Raw genomic sequence first — 22,612 nt, 5'->3', positions numbered from 1 at the left:
TCCTTGGGTAACAAAAGCTTATGTCCGTAAATCAACACGGAGTCAGAAAGTTTCATGGTTGAAAGTTTCTGCAATAAATACTTCGTTTTGAATAACATTTTCATTGTTCTTTATCTCCACTGCCCTACGGCAACTGGCCTTTTACGTCATTGCCTGGCCATTGTGTTAACAATGTGAACTATATAAGAATTTCCTAAGCAATTTGGTCATTTAAATAAACACCCGGCCATTGACTACATTGCATGGAATTGTGGAGGAGTAATTTAAATATTAAACATTTTACTGCAAGAGAACAGTTTGAAAACCGTGTTACATAAGGTCGGTGCATTAGAAAAGGTCACGTAATGACCCAAACGGTAGTAGGGGATTGGCAGTGATCCCTTTCTTTGGAAGTCACTCGAAGGTACTGAAAGATCTAGTAGAAAGAAACCACTCACAAGCAGCGAGAAGAGCAAGCAGGATTCCGTGCTGGAAGATCGGTAAGGGATAACATCTTCACAATGAAACTAATATGTGGAAAACGCACAAAGGTTGAACTGGAGACACATGTTGCATTGATTGACCCAGAGAAAGAATACTGTAATGTATTGACCAACAAAATGTAGGAAAAGTTGAATGAGTCGGAATTAGATGGAATTATATGAAAATAACACAGCGAGAGTAAGGACTGGGAATAGTTTGACAGAAGAATTGGAGATGAATAAGCGTCTGCGACAGGGATGTGGGCTGTCAAAAAATGGTTCAATTGTCTCTGAGCACTATGGGACTTAACATCTATGGTCATCAGTCCCCTAGAACTTAGAACTACTTAAACCTAACTAACCTAAGGACAGCACACAACACCCAGCCATCACGAGACAGAGAAAATCCCTGACCCCGCCGGGAATCGAACCCGGGAACCCGGGCGTGCGAAGCAAGAACGCTACCGCACGACCACGAGATGCGGGCGGTGGGCTGTCACCGACCCTCTTTGAGCTGTATCTAGGAGCAATCCTGCAAACTTTGTACAGAAATGCCAGAGTATGGGAGTGACAACAGAAGACAGCAAGATACTTAGCCTGTATTTTGTAGATAACCAGACTGTGCTAGCAGAATATGAAGATGATCTGATCTGTATGATAAGAAAGCTTAAACAGGAATACTATAAGGCAGGTCTGAAGATGAACACGAAGAAGTGTGAGAACATGGCTTTTGGAAAGGAAAAAGCAAATATTTTGGAGGTAGATGAGACTAATTGTATCGACATCAAAGTTTTCTGGGTATGGTACCGCGTCATAATGTATAAAATACTGCTGCTGGAGAAATAAAACAACATTTCGGCCACGGTTGCAGCAGAAGACTTTGATGTCGATTGACACTGGCCGCGGAAGCCTACAAAATCATATGAGTAATTGTATATGTGGAAAAGGCAAAATATCTTTGGGTATCATTTAATCAACAGGGCACAAGCAATGATGAAATCACTAACAGGATTAATAAAGGACGAGCTGTAACAAGGGCAATGAATTCTGTTCTGTGGAAGAAGAAGATAGAAAGAACAACAGAGTAGAGAATGTATAAAACAATAGTCTAGAGTGTAGTTTTGTACGGAGCAGAAGCCTGGGACGCTGTTGCGGTGCGGCCATGTGAATAGGATGAATGAAGATAGGATACCAAATAGGTTACTACGATGGATGCTATCCTAGCGGAAGAAAAGGCGTCGCCCAAGACGGAAATGGCAAAATGATGTGGAGAAGGCAATGCAGGCAAGGAAGCTGAATGTTGAGGAAAGTCAAGATGGCGACTAAGGGTGGAGAAGCGGCGCCAACTGTAGATAATCCAGAAGAGGAAGAAGAAGATGAAGAAGGGGGAGAACAATTTGTCTATTAGTGCATCAAGTGATGCGCTGCCAGTCCATGACCCTTGTAAATTATACAGTACTGCTGAGGCAAAAATGAGCCTCCTCCTAGAGCAATTAAAGAACCCTCAGTTGTGTCTGGATGGAAGTATGGTAGTTTCGCTTCCTCACAACTTCATTGTCCATAAGATGTACAAAAAACTTCCACGTGAACCAGTCTAGCTATTAAGGGGGTAGGACGTTAAACGGGCTGACTTGGAGCAGGAGAGGCATCACAGGACATTTTAGATTCCAATGTCTATACTTTTACAAATAAATTCATAAAACTTTGTCAGCGTCACCAGGAAGGATTCAGAATTCACACTCATTGCAGTGGAAGTTCGAAAACGTAACAAAATAAATTTTTTTACGTGTGAAATTTCATCATTTTTTTCACTTACTAATCGCTGCATTTGTTGCTGTAGTTACACTTTTCTTCATAAGTTAAAGAGATTCTTCTATAAATTTTGCATAGCATACATACCATACTTACAGGTGTATGAAACTCCAGAATTTATTTAAATTATGAAAAAACGAATGAGCTGTTATATTTTAAACTTCATGTTTAGAAAAAACAAATTTTATAGTTCATTACCTCAATTTTTACCACAGTTTTTAATAAATTTGGAAAATTCTAGAGTTTCATACACCTTTAAGTAATAAAACCCAGTAAGTTGTCCTCAATGGTGAGTGTTCATCGGAGGTTGGGGTATCATCTGGAGAGCCCCGGGAAACTGTGGAAGGTCCGCTGTTGTTTTCTATCTACATAAATGATCTTTTGGATAGGGTGGATAGCAATGTGCGGCTGTTTGCTGATGATGTTGTGGTGTACGGGAAGGTGTCGTCGTTGATTGACTGTAGGAGGATACAAGATGACTTGGACAGGATTTGTGATTGGTGTAAATAATGGCAGCTAACTCTCTAAATATAGATAAATGTAAATTAATGCAAATGAATAGGAGAAAGAATCCCGTAATGTTTGAATACTCCATTAGTAGTGTAGCGCTTGACACAGTCACGTCGATTAAATATTTGTGCGTATCATTGCAGAGCGATATGAAGTGGGACAAGCATGTAATGGCAGTTGTGGGGAAGGCGGATAGTCGTCTTCGGTTCATTGGTAGAATTTTGGGGAGATGTGGTTCATCTGTAAAGGAGACCGCTTATAAAACACTAATACGACCTGTTCTTGAGTACTGCTCGAGCGTTTAGGATCCCTATCAGGCTGGATTGAGGGAGGACATAGAAGCAATTCAGAGGCGGTCTGCTAGGTTTGTTACTGGTAGGTTTGATCATCACGCGAGATTTGCGGAAATGCTTCAGGAACTCGGGTGGGAGTCTCTAGAGGAAAGGAGGCGTTCTTTTCGTGAATCGCTACTGAGGAAATTTAGAGAACCAGCATTTGAGGCTGACTGCAGTACAATTTTACTGCCGTCAACTTAAATTTCGCGGGAAAACCACAAAGATAAGAGAGATTAGGGCTCGGACAGAGGCATATAGGAAGTCATTTTTCCCTCGTTCTGTTTGGGAGTGGAACAGGGAGAGAAGATGCTGGTTGTGGTACGAGGTACGCTCCGCCACGAACCGTATGGTGGATTGCGAAGTATGTATGTAGATGTAGATGTAGAAGGTTTTAAAGTATGGTTTCTACGCTGTGCACAATTCACCGAAGAATCTCTCTTACTTATGAAGAAAAATGTACCTGTAGCAATAAACGCTGCCATTAGTAAGTGAAAAAAATGATGAAATTTCACATGTAAAAAAATTACTTCGTTATGCTTTCGAACTTCCACTGCTATGAGTGTCAATTCTGGATCCTTCCTGGTCATGCTGACAAAGTTTTATGAATTTATTTGTAAAATTATAGGCAGTGGAAATTAAAATGTCCTGTGGTGGCTCTCCTACAAGTCAGCCCGTTTGACGTCCTACCCCCCCCCCCCCCCCCTAATGAAAACGGGAACAAAATCCCTACAGTGGTGACTGAGATTAGTCACAGACAGACAGAATATCGCGGTGGTGGTCTTTAAGATAGTTAAAGAAAACAGGTTTAGGTAGGTCACAAAGAGTCTGGAAGACGGGCGTGCTGGTGGAGACTCACCCCGCTGAGCTCGAGCAGGTCGTCGACCTCGAGGAAGCGGTAGACGGTGTGGCGGTACTGGTCCAGCTGCGACTTCTTGAGCTTGGCGCGGTCGTAGTCCTCACAGCTGATGGCGTGCCGCTTCTCCAGCTCCAGCTTGCTGAGCCGCTCGCCCGCCACGCGGAGGTCCGCCATGGCCAGCTTCAGCCGGCGCGCGTACTCGAACCTCTCGTCTGCCGGCACACATCACACGCGCGTCCAGTCTCACTCAAACTGTGTTGCACAGCATACTGCTAGTACAGTGTGCACGAAATAAGCCGGCCGCTACCTGTTCAATGGCGGTGTGAGAGGGGGGGGGGGGGGGGAGGGGTGACAAAGCCGAAGGTGGGGTCTTCTGTGAGAGATCACCGCGCAGTAGGGGAGGTACAGTTCGACAGCTGAAGCTTATGTACAAGCAGAGGTTCTAAGATACAGCTAACGAATGCGCAAACAATCGAATGAATAGATCAGGGCAGTAGCATTAACACACTGCGCAAAAAAAGCACCTGGAAGGGAAAGAGGGAACGAAATGAAACTTCACAGATTGAGAGGGTCTGTGGTGCTAATTCAGTATCACAAAATCGAGTCCGGTTTACAAAAAACGTGGCAATATGATCCCACTTACCAGTATGATCTAGTGCCCCCTCTGCCCTGGATTAATGCAACGATTAAGTTGCGATGGGTATGACAAAGCGGTTGCATCTTTTCCTCAAGCAATCTGGCCCACAACTGTTGCAATTGGTCCTTGATATCGTGGCTGCTGGCACTGGGACAGAGCTGACGTGTAAACTGGTCCCATACGTCTATTGGGGACTGACCTGGATGTCTTTCTGGCCACAGATGTAACTCAACGCCATGCAGGCAGTTCGTAGAGATGCGTGCTACATGTGGATGCGCGTTGTTGTGTTGATAAATGACATCACGATTCTGTCGCATGGAAGGTAACACATGAGCATGAAGGATGTCCATGACGTACGGTTTTGTCGTCAGAGATCCCTTAATCGCTACCAGCCCCATACCATGACGCCAAGGGTAACACCGTCGCGCCTCTCCAAAAGATCAAGAATGATTGGACGTCTCCCCAGGTCTCCGCCATACTCGCCGACGAAGGTCATCCAGGGTGGTGTAGAATAGAGACGGGTCGTTCGCCAACTAACGGGTCCAAAGGAACGGTTCATCAAGCTGAACGGAACGAGCGATGAACGAATTCTAAGGAACGGTCTTTCATAGTTCTCATCGGTCGCGGCTTTCTACTTATAGTTCCCTGGAACGAGAAACGGTCGGTCTCGTTCCCGCAATGGCATGTCGGCCGGTCTCGTTCCAGCCTCGGTCACGTTTCCATCTGTTTCGGTCTCGCTTGGCCGGACTCGTCCTTCTTCTCGTGACCACTCGTGGCAGTTTCACTGCCGACTGCTCGTAGTTAGTTCAGTGTAGAGTTGTTCGTTTCGTTCGTTACGCACGGCCATTCTCTATCTGTTTCATACCTTTTTTGAACTCTGAACTTCTGGTTCATTTTGTATTGTATTCAGCGTCCATGAGCGGTACTTAAAATGTACGAGGGCTGTCCAGAAAGTAAGTTACGATTGGTCGCGAAATGAAAATCACAGTGAAAATCAGAAATGTTTCATTTGTAACAGTTAGCTACACCTTTCAGCTACTTCTCTACGTAGTCGCCGTTCTGACTCAGACATTCGTCGTAGCGTTGTACCAACTTTCCAATACCCTCATCACAGAAGACAGCCGTCAGTGCTTTCCACCAATTCTCTACGCTGGCCTAAAGCTCGTTGTCTGTGCCAATATGTTGTCTTCATAGCCAGCGTTTCGTTTGAGCAGAGACGAAACTCAGTGGGAGACAATTACGGGCTGTACTGTGGGTAACCAAACATTTCCAATTCAAACGATGCAGGAACATCTTCATCGCCCCTGCAGAATGAGGCTGAGAATTCTCTTGAAGAAGAAACCGCACGACAGTTATGTAATGTTGGTTGCATAGCTTCAGGGGAAAATTCTCACCAGGCCCTCGTACTTGGCGGGAAACACTATTTTCTATAACATCTTTACGCGCTCACTAAGAGCTCAGGAATGAAAAGAGCGACATAATTCTACCTAGAGTCATACTAGAGACACTGTCCAACACATATTTGCAAAGCTTTATCGCATTTTCATAGTCGTTTCCATTTCGCAACCGATCGTAACTTACGTTCTGGACAGCCCTCGTATTTTATAATTACGTGATTTACATAAAATTATGTGGTATGAAAGACACACATCTTTTCAGTTAACAAAACGGCATATCAGTTTACTTCACTATTTCGATATACACCAGAAGAAATACAGGGTGATTCAAAAAGAATACCACAACTTTAGGAATTTAAAACTCTGCAACGACAAAAGGCAGAGCTAAGCACTATCTGTCGGCGAATTAAGGGAGCTATAAAGTTTCATTTAGTTGTACATTTGTTCGCTTGAGGCGCTGTTGACTAGGCGTCAGCGTCAGTTGATGCTAAGATGGCGACCGCTCAACAGAAAGCTTTTAGTGTTATTGAGTACGGCAGAAGTGAACCGACGACAGTTGTTCAGCGTGCATTTCGAACGAAGTATGGTGTTAAACCTCCTGATAGGTGGTGTATTAAACGTTGGTATAAACAGTTTACAGAGAATGGGTGTTTGTGCAAAGGGAAAAGTTCTGGATGGCCGAGAACGAGTGATGAAAATGTAGCATTTGTTCGCAGCCCAGGAAAATCGACTCGCAGAGCTAGCAGAGAGCTGCAAATTCCACAATCAACTGTATGGAGAGTCCACATTGGCACTTATCTGTCCGTAACTACCTGAACGTCAACTACCCGAGGCGATGGATCGGCCGCCAGGCAGCCCGTGACAGAGCACTTCATCACTGGCCTCCAAGAAGCCCTGATCTTACCCCTGCGATTTTTTCTTATGGGGGTATGTTAAGGATATGGTGTTTCGGCCACCTCTCCCAGCAGCCATTGATGATTTGAAACGAGAAATAACAGCAGCTATCCAAACTGTTACGCCTGATATGCTACAGAGAGTGTGGAACGAGTTGGAGTATCGGGTTGATATTGCTCGAGTGTCTGGAGGGGGCCATATTGAACATCTCTGAACTTGTTTTTGAGTGAAAAAAAACCTTTTTAAATACACTTTGTAATGATGTATAACAGAAGGTTATATTATGTTTCTTTCATTAAATACACATTTTTAAAGTTGTGGCATTCTTTTTGAATCACCCTGTACTTGTAAAAAAGCAAGACTTTTTACTACACATGCAAAGGAAGTCGGTACGGTACACACAAGTGGCTATTTTACGTATTTTTTTGATCCAAGGTAAAAGAGCATGTTCATTGTTATGGAAGGCAGACGGCCTTACAACCGAATAACTTCTACATTATTATATCAGTGGTACAGCGTGGCGCACGAAGAATTGGCCCCGAGTACTAGACTGCTCATTGTCACCTATCAATCGTCATCTGTTGTTTCCAAGTTATTGTTTGCATTAGCTTATTTGTTATTTCTTCACTGCCTAATTATTACATGTTTATCAATTCTGCTCGTAGCGGTCAACAAATTCTGCGTAATTGCGGGGCCGGCTGTTCGTGCGTCACCTTATATTATTTCACTGCGATCAGCCACATAACGCTACATTTGGCTAAACGAGAGGTTTTGCAGGATCACGAAAATTAGAAGTCTGTGAGAATTCCGTTATGAATAAAAACTCTGTACTCCAGGGCGGAGGCAAGTTCCCCTCTTGGCGCCTTGCATCTTCAGTCACCTAGCTACTAATTTTCAATTTTCCATAAGAACGGTATACTGAGCACAAATGAAAGGTGAACGAGTGAAAATGAAGGGTTCCCAAAAAAGAGCGATCACCAGTGAACTAGTACCCAAGGATGAACGAGTTTGCCCATCTCCAGTGTAGAACCTCAATTCATCACTGAACACAGTGGAATACCTTTCATCAACAGTCAATGGTTCGCAGTCACAGAGCTTCTCCAAATGCAATCATTTGTACTGTGTTGTGCACGGCAGCCTACGCATCGGTCGGTAATTCCCCAGACAGCTGAAGGGGCCACTGCCATATACATATGCCCAACAAGTACCGTACGATTTGACCAACTGGACAAATGTAGCCACAAAATGAGACTCCTTTGAAACACTGTCAGTTTCTAATAATGCTGTCTCACACAAAAACACGTATACTCTGTGTCCTTCATAGTGACCGCTATCCCGCCCTGTAGTAGTCAGACATGGTTTGTTGTGACCTTGACAAGTATGGCTGTTCTCACTTTCCCATGCAGTATCAGGCCACTGACACATTGGGATGCCCAACAAACCTCATATTGCATGATTCGGCCAGCTGATGCCTCGGACGAGTGTGCAGCCAGCTTCTCCGTGTCCTTCACACGGATCAAGCATCATCTGACGCCATTCACGACCGTTATATGCCCTATCAGGCCTGCTGACAACGCTAAACACGAACAACACCAATTCATTCTCGTGGCTGTTCTACCTGTCACGGAGAATTGCAGCTGTAATCATTGACATATCCGCCGATGGTGTTTCTGTGTACAAAGTTAAATTGAAGTACGGCCACATATTACTGCCTGCTTCATATTTTTTGTCAGGCAGTGCAATTTGACAAGTCGGTAGACACTGACTAGAATACCAAATAAGAAAATCAGCACATGTGCAACTGAAATGGTCACTTCTAACAGTTGATATTCACTGCTTACTATGCTAGACAAGCTCAAGGCGGCCGCAGCTTCGCAACTAAGAGATAGACTCGGCCAACGCTAAGAACGAGAATGCGTTTTTGTGCATAGGTCAAGTAATTTTGCACGAGATCTACCAAGTCACTCACCAGGCCGCAGAAAAACTGATAAAGGGGTCTTGGAAAGAAAGAAGGGAGAACAGACCTTTACCTCCCGTCGACGACATGGTTATTAGAGATGCGGATCAAATTCAGTATGGCAAAGGATGGGGAAGGAAATTGGCCATATTCTTTCCTTAGGAACTGTTCTGGCACTTGATTTAGGCAATTTAGGGTACCCACACAAAACCTAAATCAGGATGAAGATCTGAAACGCCAGTATCCCAACATGGAAGTAATGAAGAGTAACTTAACTGAAGGGCCCACCCAGAATTGGACACTTCTCTTTGTGGTAATAACAACGCAATGAAGGAGATAAATAAATGACACGAGGCATTTAAGAAACTCATAAACTGTGATATAATCACAAACAAATTTCCTCTTAGACCTGGTACCTATCTCGTATAAGATCCTCATTACATATGTGTCGAAAAAAAAAAAAAAAAAAAAAAAAACCAAGAAGAACGTGCTCAGTCTTTTGATTTCTTCAAATGACGGATGTAGCACCATCTTTATGAAGGGTACAGCGATTCGGGGTATTCAAGGCACATAAGATATAAAAATTTACAGTTGCAGAGAGGTAGGTCTAACATATGCTGAGAAGCTTCTCATCGACGGTCTTGTTACTTAAACCTATATGCTTCCACGCTTGATGTAAATTTGAAATGAAACTTTAATTTCCATCAAAGACTAAAAGATAACAACGGACTCTCATTGACTCTGCTCAGCGCAGACAACGTACAAGATACTTTTGTGTAATAAACAACAACTCGGTCAGACAATGAAGATATAAAACTGAGTGCACATACTCACTATCTCTGTGCATCTAGTAAATGTAAGTAGAAGAAGGAATAAGTACTATACTTCTTTTTTCTTTATTTTTACCCCTTCAACCACTCACTTGTATTTATTGTTTTCCAGTTTCAGTATTATAGGTTTCGAATCCAAAAGACTCCATATTCAGGAACAAGGAACTTGGAAATCGGTACATACCCATAACATGTCATCTGAACATGAGGAACTGCTCATCCTTCCATGTCACCAGTAAGAAGTTCTAGGCGGCGGATTCCCACCATTTTCTGTCACTGTGGAAGCGACAAGGCACAACGAGGGTGTCTAGAACACATTTCCTTTTTGCTCAGCGTTTGCTACGCTGTGTGGGAATGCGTTAAGCCATACAAGCACGCAGGCATTCAAATGAAAAAAAAAATTATTCCTGTAAGTAAATGGTACCCTTATCATTTTGCTTTCAAAGGGGTATGCAAGAGATTTGAATCAGGATATCTGTTGTTTGTCAGATATACTGTATTTTTTCCTTCAGAATCGGCATTTGGAAAATGATACCGCTGTCATAAAACAGACAGACATTAACAACCACGGTGTTATTACCGCAACCAAAGTTGCCAAATACAGAAAGTTTGTCCAGAGGGCGCTTGATAGGGATGTTAACCATTTAACACCGTACTCTAAAGGTGAACTGTGAACATTTTGTTGAAGTCTTACAAACGAAGAAGCCTTGTGATCAAAGTGTAAAAAATATGAATGGCACTTGAGATAAATAAGTAGAGAGTAAGATAATAAGAGATGGCGAAGACCCACGTTAGTGTAATGATCCCATTCAGTGAAGGTTAGAAAACAAAACGTGTTACACTCTCGCATCAAAACATTATGTAGGGGACTGTTGTAGGAAACTTAATGTCATCCCACACATCCATAAGAAGAGCTACCCGTATAGTATTCTACAAACTGTCGAAATATATTTCAGGAATACCTAGGAAATTCTAGCCCGTATAGAATCTTCAATACAGCTTCCTTAAAACAATAGAAAAAGTCCATTTATTAAATTCTAAAAAATCCTTTTACTAACATCCCACCGTTGCAAAAAAAAATATAAATGGCTGTAGGTACACAGCCCCGAGTACTTTATCTACGCCATTGTGACAGAATTTAGAATTTCGTACTTCGTACTGAGCAATAACATATTCAAAGCTCTCGCAAGTTACAGCCATTTTCCTCAATTCTGCGTTTCAAGTGGCAATAACAAGCACCTTTGACATCTTACTAATCCTGTGGGCACGAAACCTTGTCTGTTCAAGTTGCACACTCGCCTGTGTTTCTAACCAGATTGACGTATTTTTCAATTAAACTACATAGCTCTAGGGGCTGTGTTAACCAAACAACAAACTGAAATATCTCAATGAACATCTTAAAATGCTTAGAAAATTTAAAATTAAGATAAAGCAGTAAATATACAGTACAAATGGAGGAATGTCATTCTCTGCTTCTAATGAGCAGAATGTCCTTTCAAGCACAGAATGAAAATGCAATAACTATGAGAGACAGCCCACTTACAAGCAAAAAACTGCAGAAACCTGTACTTAATAATTCAGTCAGTTTACGCAGGAGAGACTCCTGACTGGGTAGAAATCACTTATTGGGTTCCACAAGGATCAGTCTTAGGTACAATGTTGTTTCTAACTTCATGTAAGCGACCTTCCGTTTTATATAGAACAAGTAGAATTAGTTGTTTCTTCACATTACACTAGTAATGTAATCAGTTCTAACATATGTAAATCAACAGAAAAACGTTAAAAGTATGAGAGTGATTTTTTGTAAATGGTCTCATATTCAGTTTCAAAAAGATACGAAGTATTCAGTTGTGCACAGCTAGAGCTATTATACCAGGGTTAAATGCTACACATGGAGAAGAAGTTATAACTAGGGTGGAAACGCCAAAGTATTTAAATGTCCATACTGATGAGAATTTAAACTGAAAAAAAAACGTATTTCTGAACTCTTAAAACAACTCAGTTCAGCCACATTTGCAATTCGAATCACTGACAATCTTGGGGGAGACAAATCAGTAAGTTAATATATTTTGAGTGTTTTTACTCCGTAATCTCCTATGCAATACTGTTCTGACGTAACTCATCCTTAAGTAAGAAATTTTAGTTGCACAGAAACGTATTGTAAAACTAATATCTTCCTCACCCACCATCATCTTCTGTATGTATTTTTCATGTGTTAAGCATTTTGCGTACTGCTTCACAGCACGTATATTCCCTCATGAAATTTGTTGTAAATGATCCAAAACAGCTCAAAATGAATAATGCACGTAATTATAATACCATAAGAAAAAATTATCTTCATTATTCCACATTAAGATTGACTTTTAACTAAAAAAGAAGTGGATAAATGCTGTCACAAAAAGTTTTGATCACCTACCCAATGATACAAAATGTCAGACAGCCCGTAAAATTAATTTTAAAAGTAACTGAAAAAGTTTCTCCTTGATAACCCCTTCATTTTCGCTAAAGGATTTCTGTTTATGTAACAGTTTAAAGTTGGTTAAGGATTACTAATGTAGATGAAAAATAAAACCCTGTTAATGATCTTCATGAAGCCATGTCTAAATATGAACGTATAACATGAATGGAAAAGAACTCGTTTGATATCACTACGATTAGTCATACAAAAAATCCACGGAACATGAAACAACTACACTGAACTGAGGGGTGTCAGTACCAACGTTTGAAATTTGAAACGCATTGTGTTAAAGTCTCCTCTGTGTGCAGTATAACATGACCTCTTTATGGTTGTTTCCCCCAGTGCTCTTTGTGACAGGAAGAGATTTTGGTACAGGGTGACTGTCTGCGGAAAACATTGAACTGGCTGCGCAAGCCAGGTGGCCTCTTCTTTGACTGGTGAAGCGCGCCGCTACAGGTCGGGTCACGTGGGAGAGGGGAGGGAGAAAGGTCCCCGCTATCGACGTGTGTCCTACATGTGTGCTCTTCAAATCGTACCCATCGTCCATACAGGATGTTAAGACAGAGGCCGAGCTTGTAGCTTGTCCTTGTGCTGATGCAGGAAGGGACAGGCGATGACAAGGATTCAGGCCTAGGAGGAGGTGGGTCAGAGTTTCTTAGTTTCCACCCCTCCTCTCAACTCCTCCTCCCCAAACTCCAAATGTAACTTGCCGTCTCCACCACATTTAATGTACCACATATGCCTAAAATTATAATAATAAGAAAAATCATATTAAAGCATTTTAAAGAAAGCTGAAGAAATACTAGAACAAAGAGCTTAAAAATGGAGAAAATGGAAAAGTAAAAAAAAGAGTAACATTTAGAAGAATTCAGAGCAAAGAAAAGGAACATCAAAAATAATCCGAAAAATCAAAAGAACCTTTGAAGAAACTCAGCTTATAGAAATACAAGAAAAATTAATAAAAATAATTCTAGAAATTTTTACGAAACTTTTAAAAACGTAGTTAAAGGGTATCAAGTGCCAAGTATTTTTTCAAAGATGAAAATGGAAAAACAGGATTAAATAACAAAGAACTTTGTGAAATACTGTCAAAATTTTTAGCCAGGTTCTTAAAGTATCCAGTTCCAGGGGTTAAACTGGAATTTTCAGCACTATCACAAAATCTGGACGAAGATTTCCCACCAACATAGGACGAAATTTATGAAGATATCAAATCACTCAAAAACAACAAAGCAAGTGAAGAAGACTTTATTATAGAAGAATACTGAAATGGTTACAATCAAAGATTATAAATGATCAACAACTGCTTTTTGAGAACATATGGAGAACTGGAAAGATTCCAGAAAAGTGGAAAATAGGGTTAATCCACCCGTTACCTAAAAATGGACACAAATAAAATGTCAACAGTTACAGAGGAGTGTCACTCCTGCCAGCTGCACAAAATATTATCAAAAATTCTACTCGACAGATTTGTACAAACTTTAGACAAACAGCTGGGAGGGTATCAGGGAGGTTTTCGAAAGGGAATGTCATGCACAGAACAGATTTTTAACTTCAAAGCAATAAATTTCCACAGAATGTTAACCATAAAACTTATAATAGTATCGTTTATTCATTTCAAAAAAGCATTTGATTCAGTAGACAGAGTAACAATAGACAAAATCATTAAAGAATTCGGTGTTAAAGCAAACATAGTTCGGGAAACTCCTACAAATAAAAGTTAAATTGATGGAAAAAGTTTCTCAGCCATTTGAAATAAAAGCTGGTGTTAGTCAAGAGGATTGTTTATCACCTTTACTGTTTAACTGCGATCTAGAAAGTATTTTAAGAATCTGAAATTTGGGGCTAAAGAAAAACAAGATTGAATCAAAAGTCCTACGAAGGAACACAATCGGAATTAAGATAAACTGCCTGGCACTTGCACCTGATTTTGCAATACTTTCAGAAAATCTGACAAAAATTTCAGCTGCGAAAACGACATTCATGACAAACATACAAAGCATACCAAAATTCATAGAAACGCAGGTAGGTGAAACAGAGTGAGTAAGTAAATTCAAATATCTTGAAGAAAGTATAAAACAGAGTGGACTAGAAAAATTTGCAGCATATTGAAGAGTTAACAAAATGGAGAGAGCATATGATTTGCCAAAGAATATTTTCGACAGCAAACCAATAACTAGAAAAAGGAAACTAAAATACTATACCACAGTGGTACGACCAGATTATTTACATGGTTGTGAATGCCTAACAGTGAACTATTTGCTGGCACGATAGAGGTACTTGAAACACGGATGGTTAGAAAAATAATGTGTGAAATGTAAACTACAGATCGCTGGAAAATGAGACGTAATAAGGAGATTTACAAAAATATAGACAAAATATCAGAAGTAATGGCTAAAAGAAGATTAACCTTTTTGGACACTTCTACCGTTTGAATGAGAACAGGCTCACGAAACAAACATTCCTGTATTTCTGGAAGAAGAAATCGACAATAGTATGTATCACAGAAATAAGGAAAGACCTAGAAGGTAACAGTATCAAAAAATCGGAAGTACCAGACAGAAATCTTTTAAAGATTAAATATTAAATTTGGAATACTTCCAGTGCAGAAGAAGTAAGAAATCAGGAACAACAAGGACAGAAGAAAGTTAAAGACAACATGGAGAGAAGATGAAGGAGTACTGGAAAAATGGAAAACGACAAGGACAGAAGAGGGGTTGAGGTAGTTATGTGACCCTAGTTGGTCAATAAGAATATTAAAAAAAGCTTATATAAGCTTTAATATAATGACAAATTGTTTACATCAGTAACTACATTACTTTTACAGAACTTCCAAGAAATTCCACTTCAGAGAAGTACAGCATTTGTGAAGCATTCGTCCAAAAATTAGAGAATTTGGGACGAAGTTGCACTTTGGTGCATTTTTCACACTTCCGACTCTAGCCCTCCCTATAAGTGAACTGGCATACATTTTTAAACCATGACATTCAGTTTTTATGTGCTACAGCTTTTTTCAGAAATTACAATGGTTACTTCAGAAATTTAAGGTTTTCAAAATGTGAAATAGTATTTCAAGGTACAACACGGTCATGTACCTAGGAACGTGCATTGCATTGAAATTTAGAAGCGTTTCAATCAACAAAATCTTCTCAATACTGTGTTTAATCGTCTATCTGTTACATTATTGCTCTACTACACACCAATAGCCAGTAAGTGACATCAGTTTAAGCAGAAGTATTATCAAAAAACAGTTACAAGTTAAATACAGTTTGAAAGAGAAGCTACTGGAAACTAAAATAAATTTCCATTTTCAAGACAAGTAAAATTATCAGGACACTACAGAAATTTAATTCTTTTCGCAAGTATCACATGTTTTCGTAGTAAAAGACCATCTTCCGTTTCAAGACAGATGGTGCACAGCCAACGAAGCGAGGTGTAACTGTCCACATATTATATAAATAGCTTTAAAAATATGTAGCACTTTTCTCATTATAAAATTCAGTACCTGAAGAATTAATAATATATTTCACACAGCCTAATATATTCTACAGCACATAAAAGGGACTAGACCAGTCCTACATGTTGAAACACATCCTGAAATCTTTTATACATGAAGAATACATGAAAGAAAGACACCGTCAAAATTTCAGCTGCTAAGGTGCACAGGAAGTACCTTTTTAGAAAAAAAATGTTGAAAATTGCAAAATTCGTAGCTCGCCAGTTGGCTGGTAAAATGTACATCCTTATCAGAGGTATAGTGGACTGCGTAGGAGCAAGATAGCAAGTGTATGTCCTGGATTGACGGCGCATTGGTAAACAGATAACATGGCAAAGGATTCCGGACTAGATCACCATTCGGATCTCCGACTGGGGACTGCCAAGGGGGAGGTGACCATGAGAAAAAGGTGGAATAACCAACGAAAGGATAACATTCTACGAGTCAGGTCATGGAGTATCCGAATTTGTTCCTGGTATGAATAGGAATGTAGGGCAGAGAGTGAGCTACTGTTCAGTGATAGGGTTGTTCTCATCAGAATCGACAGCAAACCAACACCCAACAACGTTAACTCAGGTATACATGCCGACGTTGCACCCCAAAGATGAAGAGATAGAAGAAGTACATGAGGATATTGTATGAGTAATTCAGTACATATAGGGAAGTAGAAGAAAGGGTTACGGGAGAAAATGGGTTTGGTACTAGGAATGAGAGAGGAGAAAGACTAATTGAGTTTTGCAGAACTTTCAACTAATGATAGTGAATACTCTGTTCAAGAATCACAAGAGGAGGAGGAATACTTGGAAAAGGCCGGGTGATACGAGAAGATTTCAATTATATTACATTTTGGTCAGACAGAGACTCCAATATCAGGCACTGAATTGCAAGGTGTGTCTACGAGAAGATATAGACTCAGATCACATTGTATTAGTGATGAAGCGTAGGCTGAAGTTCAAGAGCTTAGGAAAAATCAATATGCAAAGAACTAGGATACGGAAGTACTACAGAATGACGAGATACGCTTGAAGTTCCATAAGGCAATAGATATGGCAATCAGGAATAGCTCAGTAGGCAGTGCAGTTGTAGAGGAATGGTCATCTCTAAAAAGGGCACTTTCAGGAGTTGGAAAGATAAGTGTAGGTACAAAGAAGGTAACTGCGCGGAAACCATAGGTAACAGAAGAATTACTTCAGTTGATAGATGAAAGACGAAAATACGAAAATGTTCAGGGAAATTCAAGAATACATAAATACAAGTCGCTGAGGAATGACATAAATAGGAAGTCCAGGGAAGCTAAGGCGAAATGGCTGCATATAAAATTTGAAGAAATCGGAAAAGAAATGATTGTTGGAAGGACAGACTCAGTATACAGAAAAGTCAAAACAAACTTTAGTGAAATTAAAAGCAAAGGTTTTAAGAATACAAGGTGAGTTCCACCATTAAATGCAGAGGAGAGAGTGGTTAGGTGGAAAGAGTACAGTGAAGGCCTCTATGAGGGGGAAGATTTGTCTGATGTGATAGAAGAAAAAACAGGAGTCGATGTAGAAGAGATAGGGGATCCGGTATTAGAATCAGAATTTAAGAAAGCTTTGGAGGACTTAACATCAAATAATGCACAAGCGATAGATGATTTCTGAAATCATTGGGGGAAGTGGCAAAAAAACGACTGATCACCTTGGTGTGTAGACTGTAGACTCTGGCGACATACCATCTGACTTCCGGAAAAATATCATCCACGCAATTTCGAAGACTGCAAGAGCTGACAAGTGCGAGAATTGTCGCACAATCAGCTTAACAAATGTTCAAACGTGTGTGAAATCTTATGGGACTTAACTGCTAAGGTCATTAGTCCCTACGCTTACACACTACTTAACAAAAATTATCCTAAGGACAAACACACGCACCCATGCCCGATGGAGACTCGAACCTCCTCCTGCACCAGACGCACATTGAAGTGACGCTATATTTTATCGTGACGGCAGTGGAGAATAAACAAGGAACTCTTTCATTGTTAGTAAACTATTCATTATTCAAAAATTATCATACGAAATGTGCTGCAGGAATTGTTAAACTCGTAAAATGAAGTAAGTGTAAGAAATATTTCATTCCAACAAATGAAAAGTCCGTATTGATGGAAATCATCTGTATAACACAAACACTGTCTTGGTTTATTTTCCCCTGTTAGTCACCTTCGTAAGAATTACTTCTGCAACACATTAGCTATCGATATGAACTCCCTCTTATTAAAAAAATAATAATAATATGTGGCATTTTTTGTATGACTGCTTCAAATTCGCACGTGTCACCGTGGTTATTTGCGCTACGCAGCGCTACGCTCTCTTGTAACCGCCGATCGCGCACTAGGCAGTAAGGGATTGTACGAACAACTGTCATAATCAATTCGTTGGGTGTCAAAAACGAGTAGTTTCAACAGTTTTCAAAACGTCTTGCAGTGCGTCTTAGCAGATGAAATTTTGACAGTGCATTCCTGTCGTTGTATTCTTCCTGCACAAAAAAAGGCTGCTTTCCGACATGTCGGACTGGACCATTCTCTTGTTACATGTACAGAATGCGAAATATTTACAAATTCTGAACAAAACACAGCCACAAGTCCAACAACAAAAACTGCAGAAAATGACGAGAAGTGCTTCTGGCGATCTCCACGTGTTTCTAAAAGCAGAAGCTAGACTGAAGGAGCGACAAAACAACATCATGTGTTCCTAGGTACTCTGTCCACTTGATACAACACTCTCTCCTACATATGACACACTATTGACATAAGAAACATAATAGCAACAAACTCTCACATTTCTGACTTTAAAATTTGTACTTCTTCCCGATACACTGTGGGATGGAATAATGACCAACACAATTAGAAAAAAATATTTGCGTTCGGCTGTAGTCGAAGTAATATTTTGCCTATTGACTACCAGTTTTGGCGTCATTACGCCATCTTCTGGTGCATAGGAGTCAAGCTTGCTTTCCAAGTATGAGGGGCGTTCAATAAGTAATGCAACACAATTTTTTTCTTGAACAATTTCGATTGAAAGAATGTGGAATCTGTTGTGGGACATAGTGTAATTTTCCTGCTTCAGCACCTATAGTTTCATGAAGTTCTGATAGGTGGCGGCGCTACAAGTGGCCTACAAATGGCGCCTGTAACGGAGGTGCATTCCAAGCAGAGAGCTGTCATTGAGTTTCTTTTGGTGGGAAACCAGAGCATCGTAACTATTCCCACGCGCTTGCAGAATGTCTACCGAGACCTGTCAGTGAAAAAAACCACGGCGAGTCGTCGGGCGAGGCGTCTGTCATCATCGCAAAAAGGCCGTGCAAACCTGTCTAGTCTCCTGCAAGCCGGCCGCCTGCAAAACAGTTGTGACTCCTGCAATGTTTGAACATGCGGGCACTCTCATTCGAACTGATCGTCGGATCACAGTGTAATATTTCTGGCTTAGTCAGCTGTCATAATGGCCAAAAAGCTGTTCCCAGAGCAGTGGTGATGCAAGAAGTATATAGATGACGAAATGTGGTGTGAGGTACCTGTGACAGATGTTAGATGCGGTACCATTCCCGTGAGAGAGACCGCCTGCATAATGCTACTGCTCTGTGATTGGCTGCTGTGTTCGGAGCAAGGGCCCCAAAACGTTAAAGAATAGTTATTATTATTAGTTAAACTTCTCATTGGAATGACTTCACTTTTTAATATAAATATCTCTCAACAGCTGACTATCAATCAGTCATTTTAGAATTGTTAAAAACAATTGAAATAAAAAACAAAAGACTGGCGAAATTGCAGACGAAGCACTTCGGAAGCGTTCGGGTCACGCCTTTCCTGTTATGATGCGCAAAGTGTTTCGGGCTGTTCGTCACTCTGGATTAGGCAGTCGAAACGAACAGACATGTTGTATATCGTAGGATGTGTTTTCAATTTTTATTAAGTTCCTGTTCGTCACTCTGGATTAAGTAGTCGAAAAGAACAGACATGTTGTCTGTCGCAGGATGTGTTTGCCAGTATTCAGTATTAAAAGATTCACTCCGTTAGTCATGAGGCACAGACACGTGCCACAAATACTGTAAAGATACATTTTCGTAAACATTGTGTTTGATCATGTACTTTGCTGTATCAGAAGGAGATCATGTAGTCTTCCCGTGTGGCTGTATTAAAATACGCGAGTGGCATCCCAAAGAAGTGATACATTATTTCAGAACAGAACCTCGCTAAAAGTCAGTTTCAGCCTCAAGATACAGAACCTACGACCTGCGTGCTGTTTTCTGCGCTGGGGACATCAACTTGAAGACAGCAGGTCAGTGAACTATAACAGAACCTTCGTATTCCTCACAGTGTAGTGGAAACAACTAGGCGCCTCACGTGTACTGCATGCACAGAACAGATGTGCTCAGTGACACGTCACCTGCAGTAATGCAGAGGAGGTAAAGGAGGATGATCGTTATTAACACTAACAATCAATTCATTCTTCCTTTCTTGCCGTAACAGTCAAACACCTCTCTGCACAGCTGGACGTAATGCTGACACACTCGTCCACCAGTTAGAGTACGCAAAGGTGTGTGCCCGCCGTGTTTCCCGTCGCTTAACAGAAGGCATAGAGCGCAACGAAGGACCATCTATGCGGAATTGCTTACACGTTACGAGGCTGATAGTGACAATTTTTTGTAGAACATCGTCACAGACGATAAAACATGGGTTTGTAACTTCGAATCGGAAACAAAGCGGCAGTCCATGGAGTGGCAGCACACCAGCTCTCCTTCCAAGAAAAAGTCCAGAGCCGCACTCTCAGCCGGTAATATCATGGTGACGGTCTTCTGGGACTCTGAAGCGGTTGTTCTGTTTCATGTCCTCCCTCATGGGGCAACGATCATTTCGGTAGCGTGTTGTACTATCCACTGGAAAGTGAAGGAACTACTTCAATGTGTTTGTCTTCACAAAAATACAAACAAACTTCTCCTTCTCCACGACAAAACAAGGGCTCACACAAGCCTGCACACCTGAGAGGAGTTCACAAAACTTCATTCGACCGTTCTTCCCCATCCACCCTAGAGTCCGCATCTCCCATATTCCTACTTCTATCTGTTTGGCCCAGTGGAGGATATATTCCGCGGGAGGCAGTACACGGATGATGGAATGCTGTTCATACAGGAGAATTTGGCTCCAACGCCGACCAGCAGAGCCGGCAGTTGTGGCCGAGCGGTTCTAGACGCTTCAGTCCGGAACGGCACGACTGCTACGGTCGCACGTTCTAATCCTGCCTCGTGCATGGATGTGTGTGATGTCCTTAGGTTAGTTACGTTTAAGTAGTTCTAAGTTCTAGGGGACTGATGACCTCAGATATTAAGTCCCATAGTGCTCACAGCCATTAGAACCGTCTGAACCGACCAGCAGAGTGATACTATGCAGGCATACAGGCCCTCGCTGTAAGGTGATGCAAGGCCATCGCATTGAGCGGCTATTATGTTCAAAAATAAAGTCTTGTAGCCAAAAGAACGAGGAATAATATGGTGTATTGGGATCATGACTAAAACCAACCTGCATTCAGAACAAATCTGTTGCATTATTTATTGAACGCCCCTGATATGTGTTACACACACTGCTTAAAAGCTTGTATGTCCGTCCTCGGAACGGAATACATAACTAATTCTGAGTCTCAGGGACCCGACAGTTTGTTGGTAGGTTTGTGGAGGTATGTGGCACTAGGTGTCTACGTACAGGTCACGTAATTTGAGTAAATAACGGGCCGCTGACAGTGATGGCGTCCCAGTAGTGACCCAGATGAGTTGCAAAGGATTTACATCAGGCGAATCTGGTCATCGCGACATCAACATGAGTTCATTGTAATGCTCCTCAAACCACCGTAGCGCGGTTCTGTCTCCCAGACATGGACAGTTACACTGCTGGAAGATGACAGCGTCGTCAGAGAAAACAAGCTTGAAGAAATGCAGGTAGTCCGAAACTATCAGAGTGTCGTCTATCACTACCACAGGTCCCGTGAAAGAGCAGGAGAATGTCTGCCATATTATAATACTGCTCCCACCGGCTTGCGTTGTGACTCGCTGCACGTATCGAACTGCCGTTCACCTCGATGATGGTGTTTGTGGAGACGACCATCGACTTAGTGAATCAAACATGTGATTCACCTATTTGCATTGATCCAATGGTCCCGTGCCCACTGCAATCGTAACTAACGATATCGTTGGGTCAATACGTGAACACGTAGGGGTGGTCTGCTCCGGAGCTTCATGTTCAACAACGTACGATGAATGGTGTGTTCCGAAACACTTTTGCGTGCACCAGCAATGTTCTCTTTCGGCAGAGCTGCCACATATGCCCATCTATCCTACTTTACAGAGCAAACACTGCTCCGAACCCCGCGTTCTGTGAAGAGTCGTGGACGTCCATCCATTAAGGACCTAGAGGTAGTTTGACTGTCCTTCTACCTCTTTCCATAGATGCTCACGACACTAGCACGTAAACATTCAAACAGCTTCTCCGTTTTCGAGATATCTCGTTCACAAGCTCTGCCCTTTGTCAGAGTTGCTTATCTCAACGGACTTCCCCATTTGCATAGCATATCTTCGCTATGGTGATCTGCCGGTCGTGTCTGCGCCGCTTGCATACTTTTTTTACCGCGTCACGTACCCTCAAAGCCACCAGGAGGCATCCAACTTCGCAGTGGGCAGTGGTCATAATGTTCTGGCTCAGTAGTGTATACTAAAGGCAACAACGTAATGTCGAAGTGATCTTTCATGCTGATTAGGATTTCACTTGGCACTACTTATGAAGAAAGATCTGTGAATATGACTATTCGAATATGTAAATACAAGGAATGATATACCTTCCAATCGTTTCCGTCTACCTTCCGAAATTAGTTATTTTTGTAATTTTTTTCTTAGCTGGGCGATTAATGTTTCCCTTCCTGTCTCGGATCACCCTACTTCCTACAGTTTTCCAGTCCT

At 41.4% G+C, this 22,612-nt stretch overlaps 1 protein-coding gene across 2 annotated transcripts in view; it reads right to left on the bottom strand.

Moving 5' to 3' along the window:
- Window positions 1–22,612, bottom strand: part of LOC126278026 (centrosomal protein of 104 kDa) — a 400,804-nt gene that overhangs the window by 155,942 nt on the left and 222,250 nt on the right. For both annotated transcript variants that reach the window (XM_049977752.1, XM_049977754.1), the window contains exon 5: window positions 3,975–4,186. In XM_049977752.1, the coding sequence (XP_049833709.1) occupies window positions 3,975–4,186 (212 nt within the window). The remainder of the gene's footprint in view (window positions 1–3,974; window positions 4,187–22,612) is intronic.

This window comes from Schistocerca gregaria, chromosome 6 (genome assembly GCF_023897955.1).
Source record: "Schistocerca gregaria isolate iqSchGreg1 chromosome 6, iqSchGreg1.2, whole genome shotgun sequence".
Classification (NCBI taxonomy): domain Eukaryota; kingdom Metazoa; phylum Arthropoda; class Insecta; order Orthoptera; family Acrididae; genus Schistocerca; species Schistocerca gregaria.
This window is presented reverse-complemented; position numbering and strand designations above follow the sequence as displayed.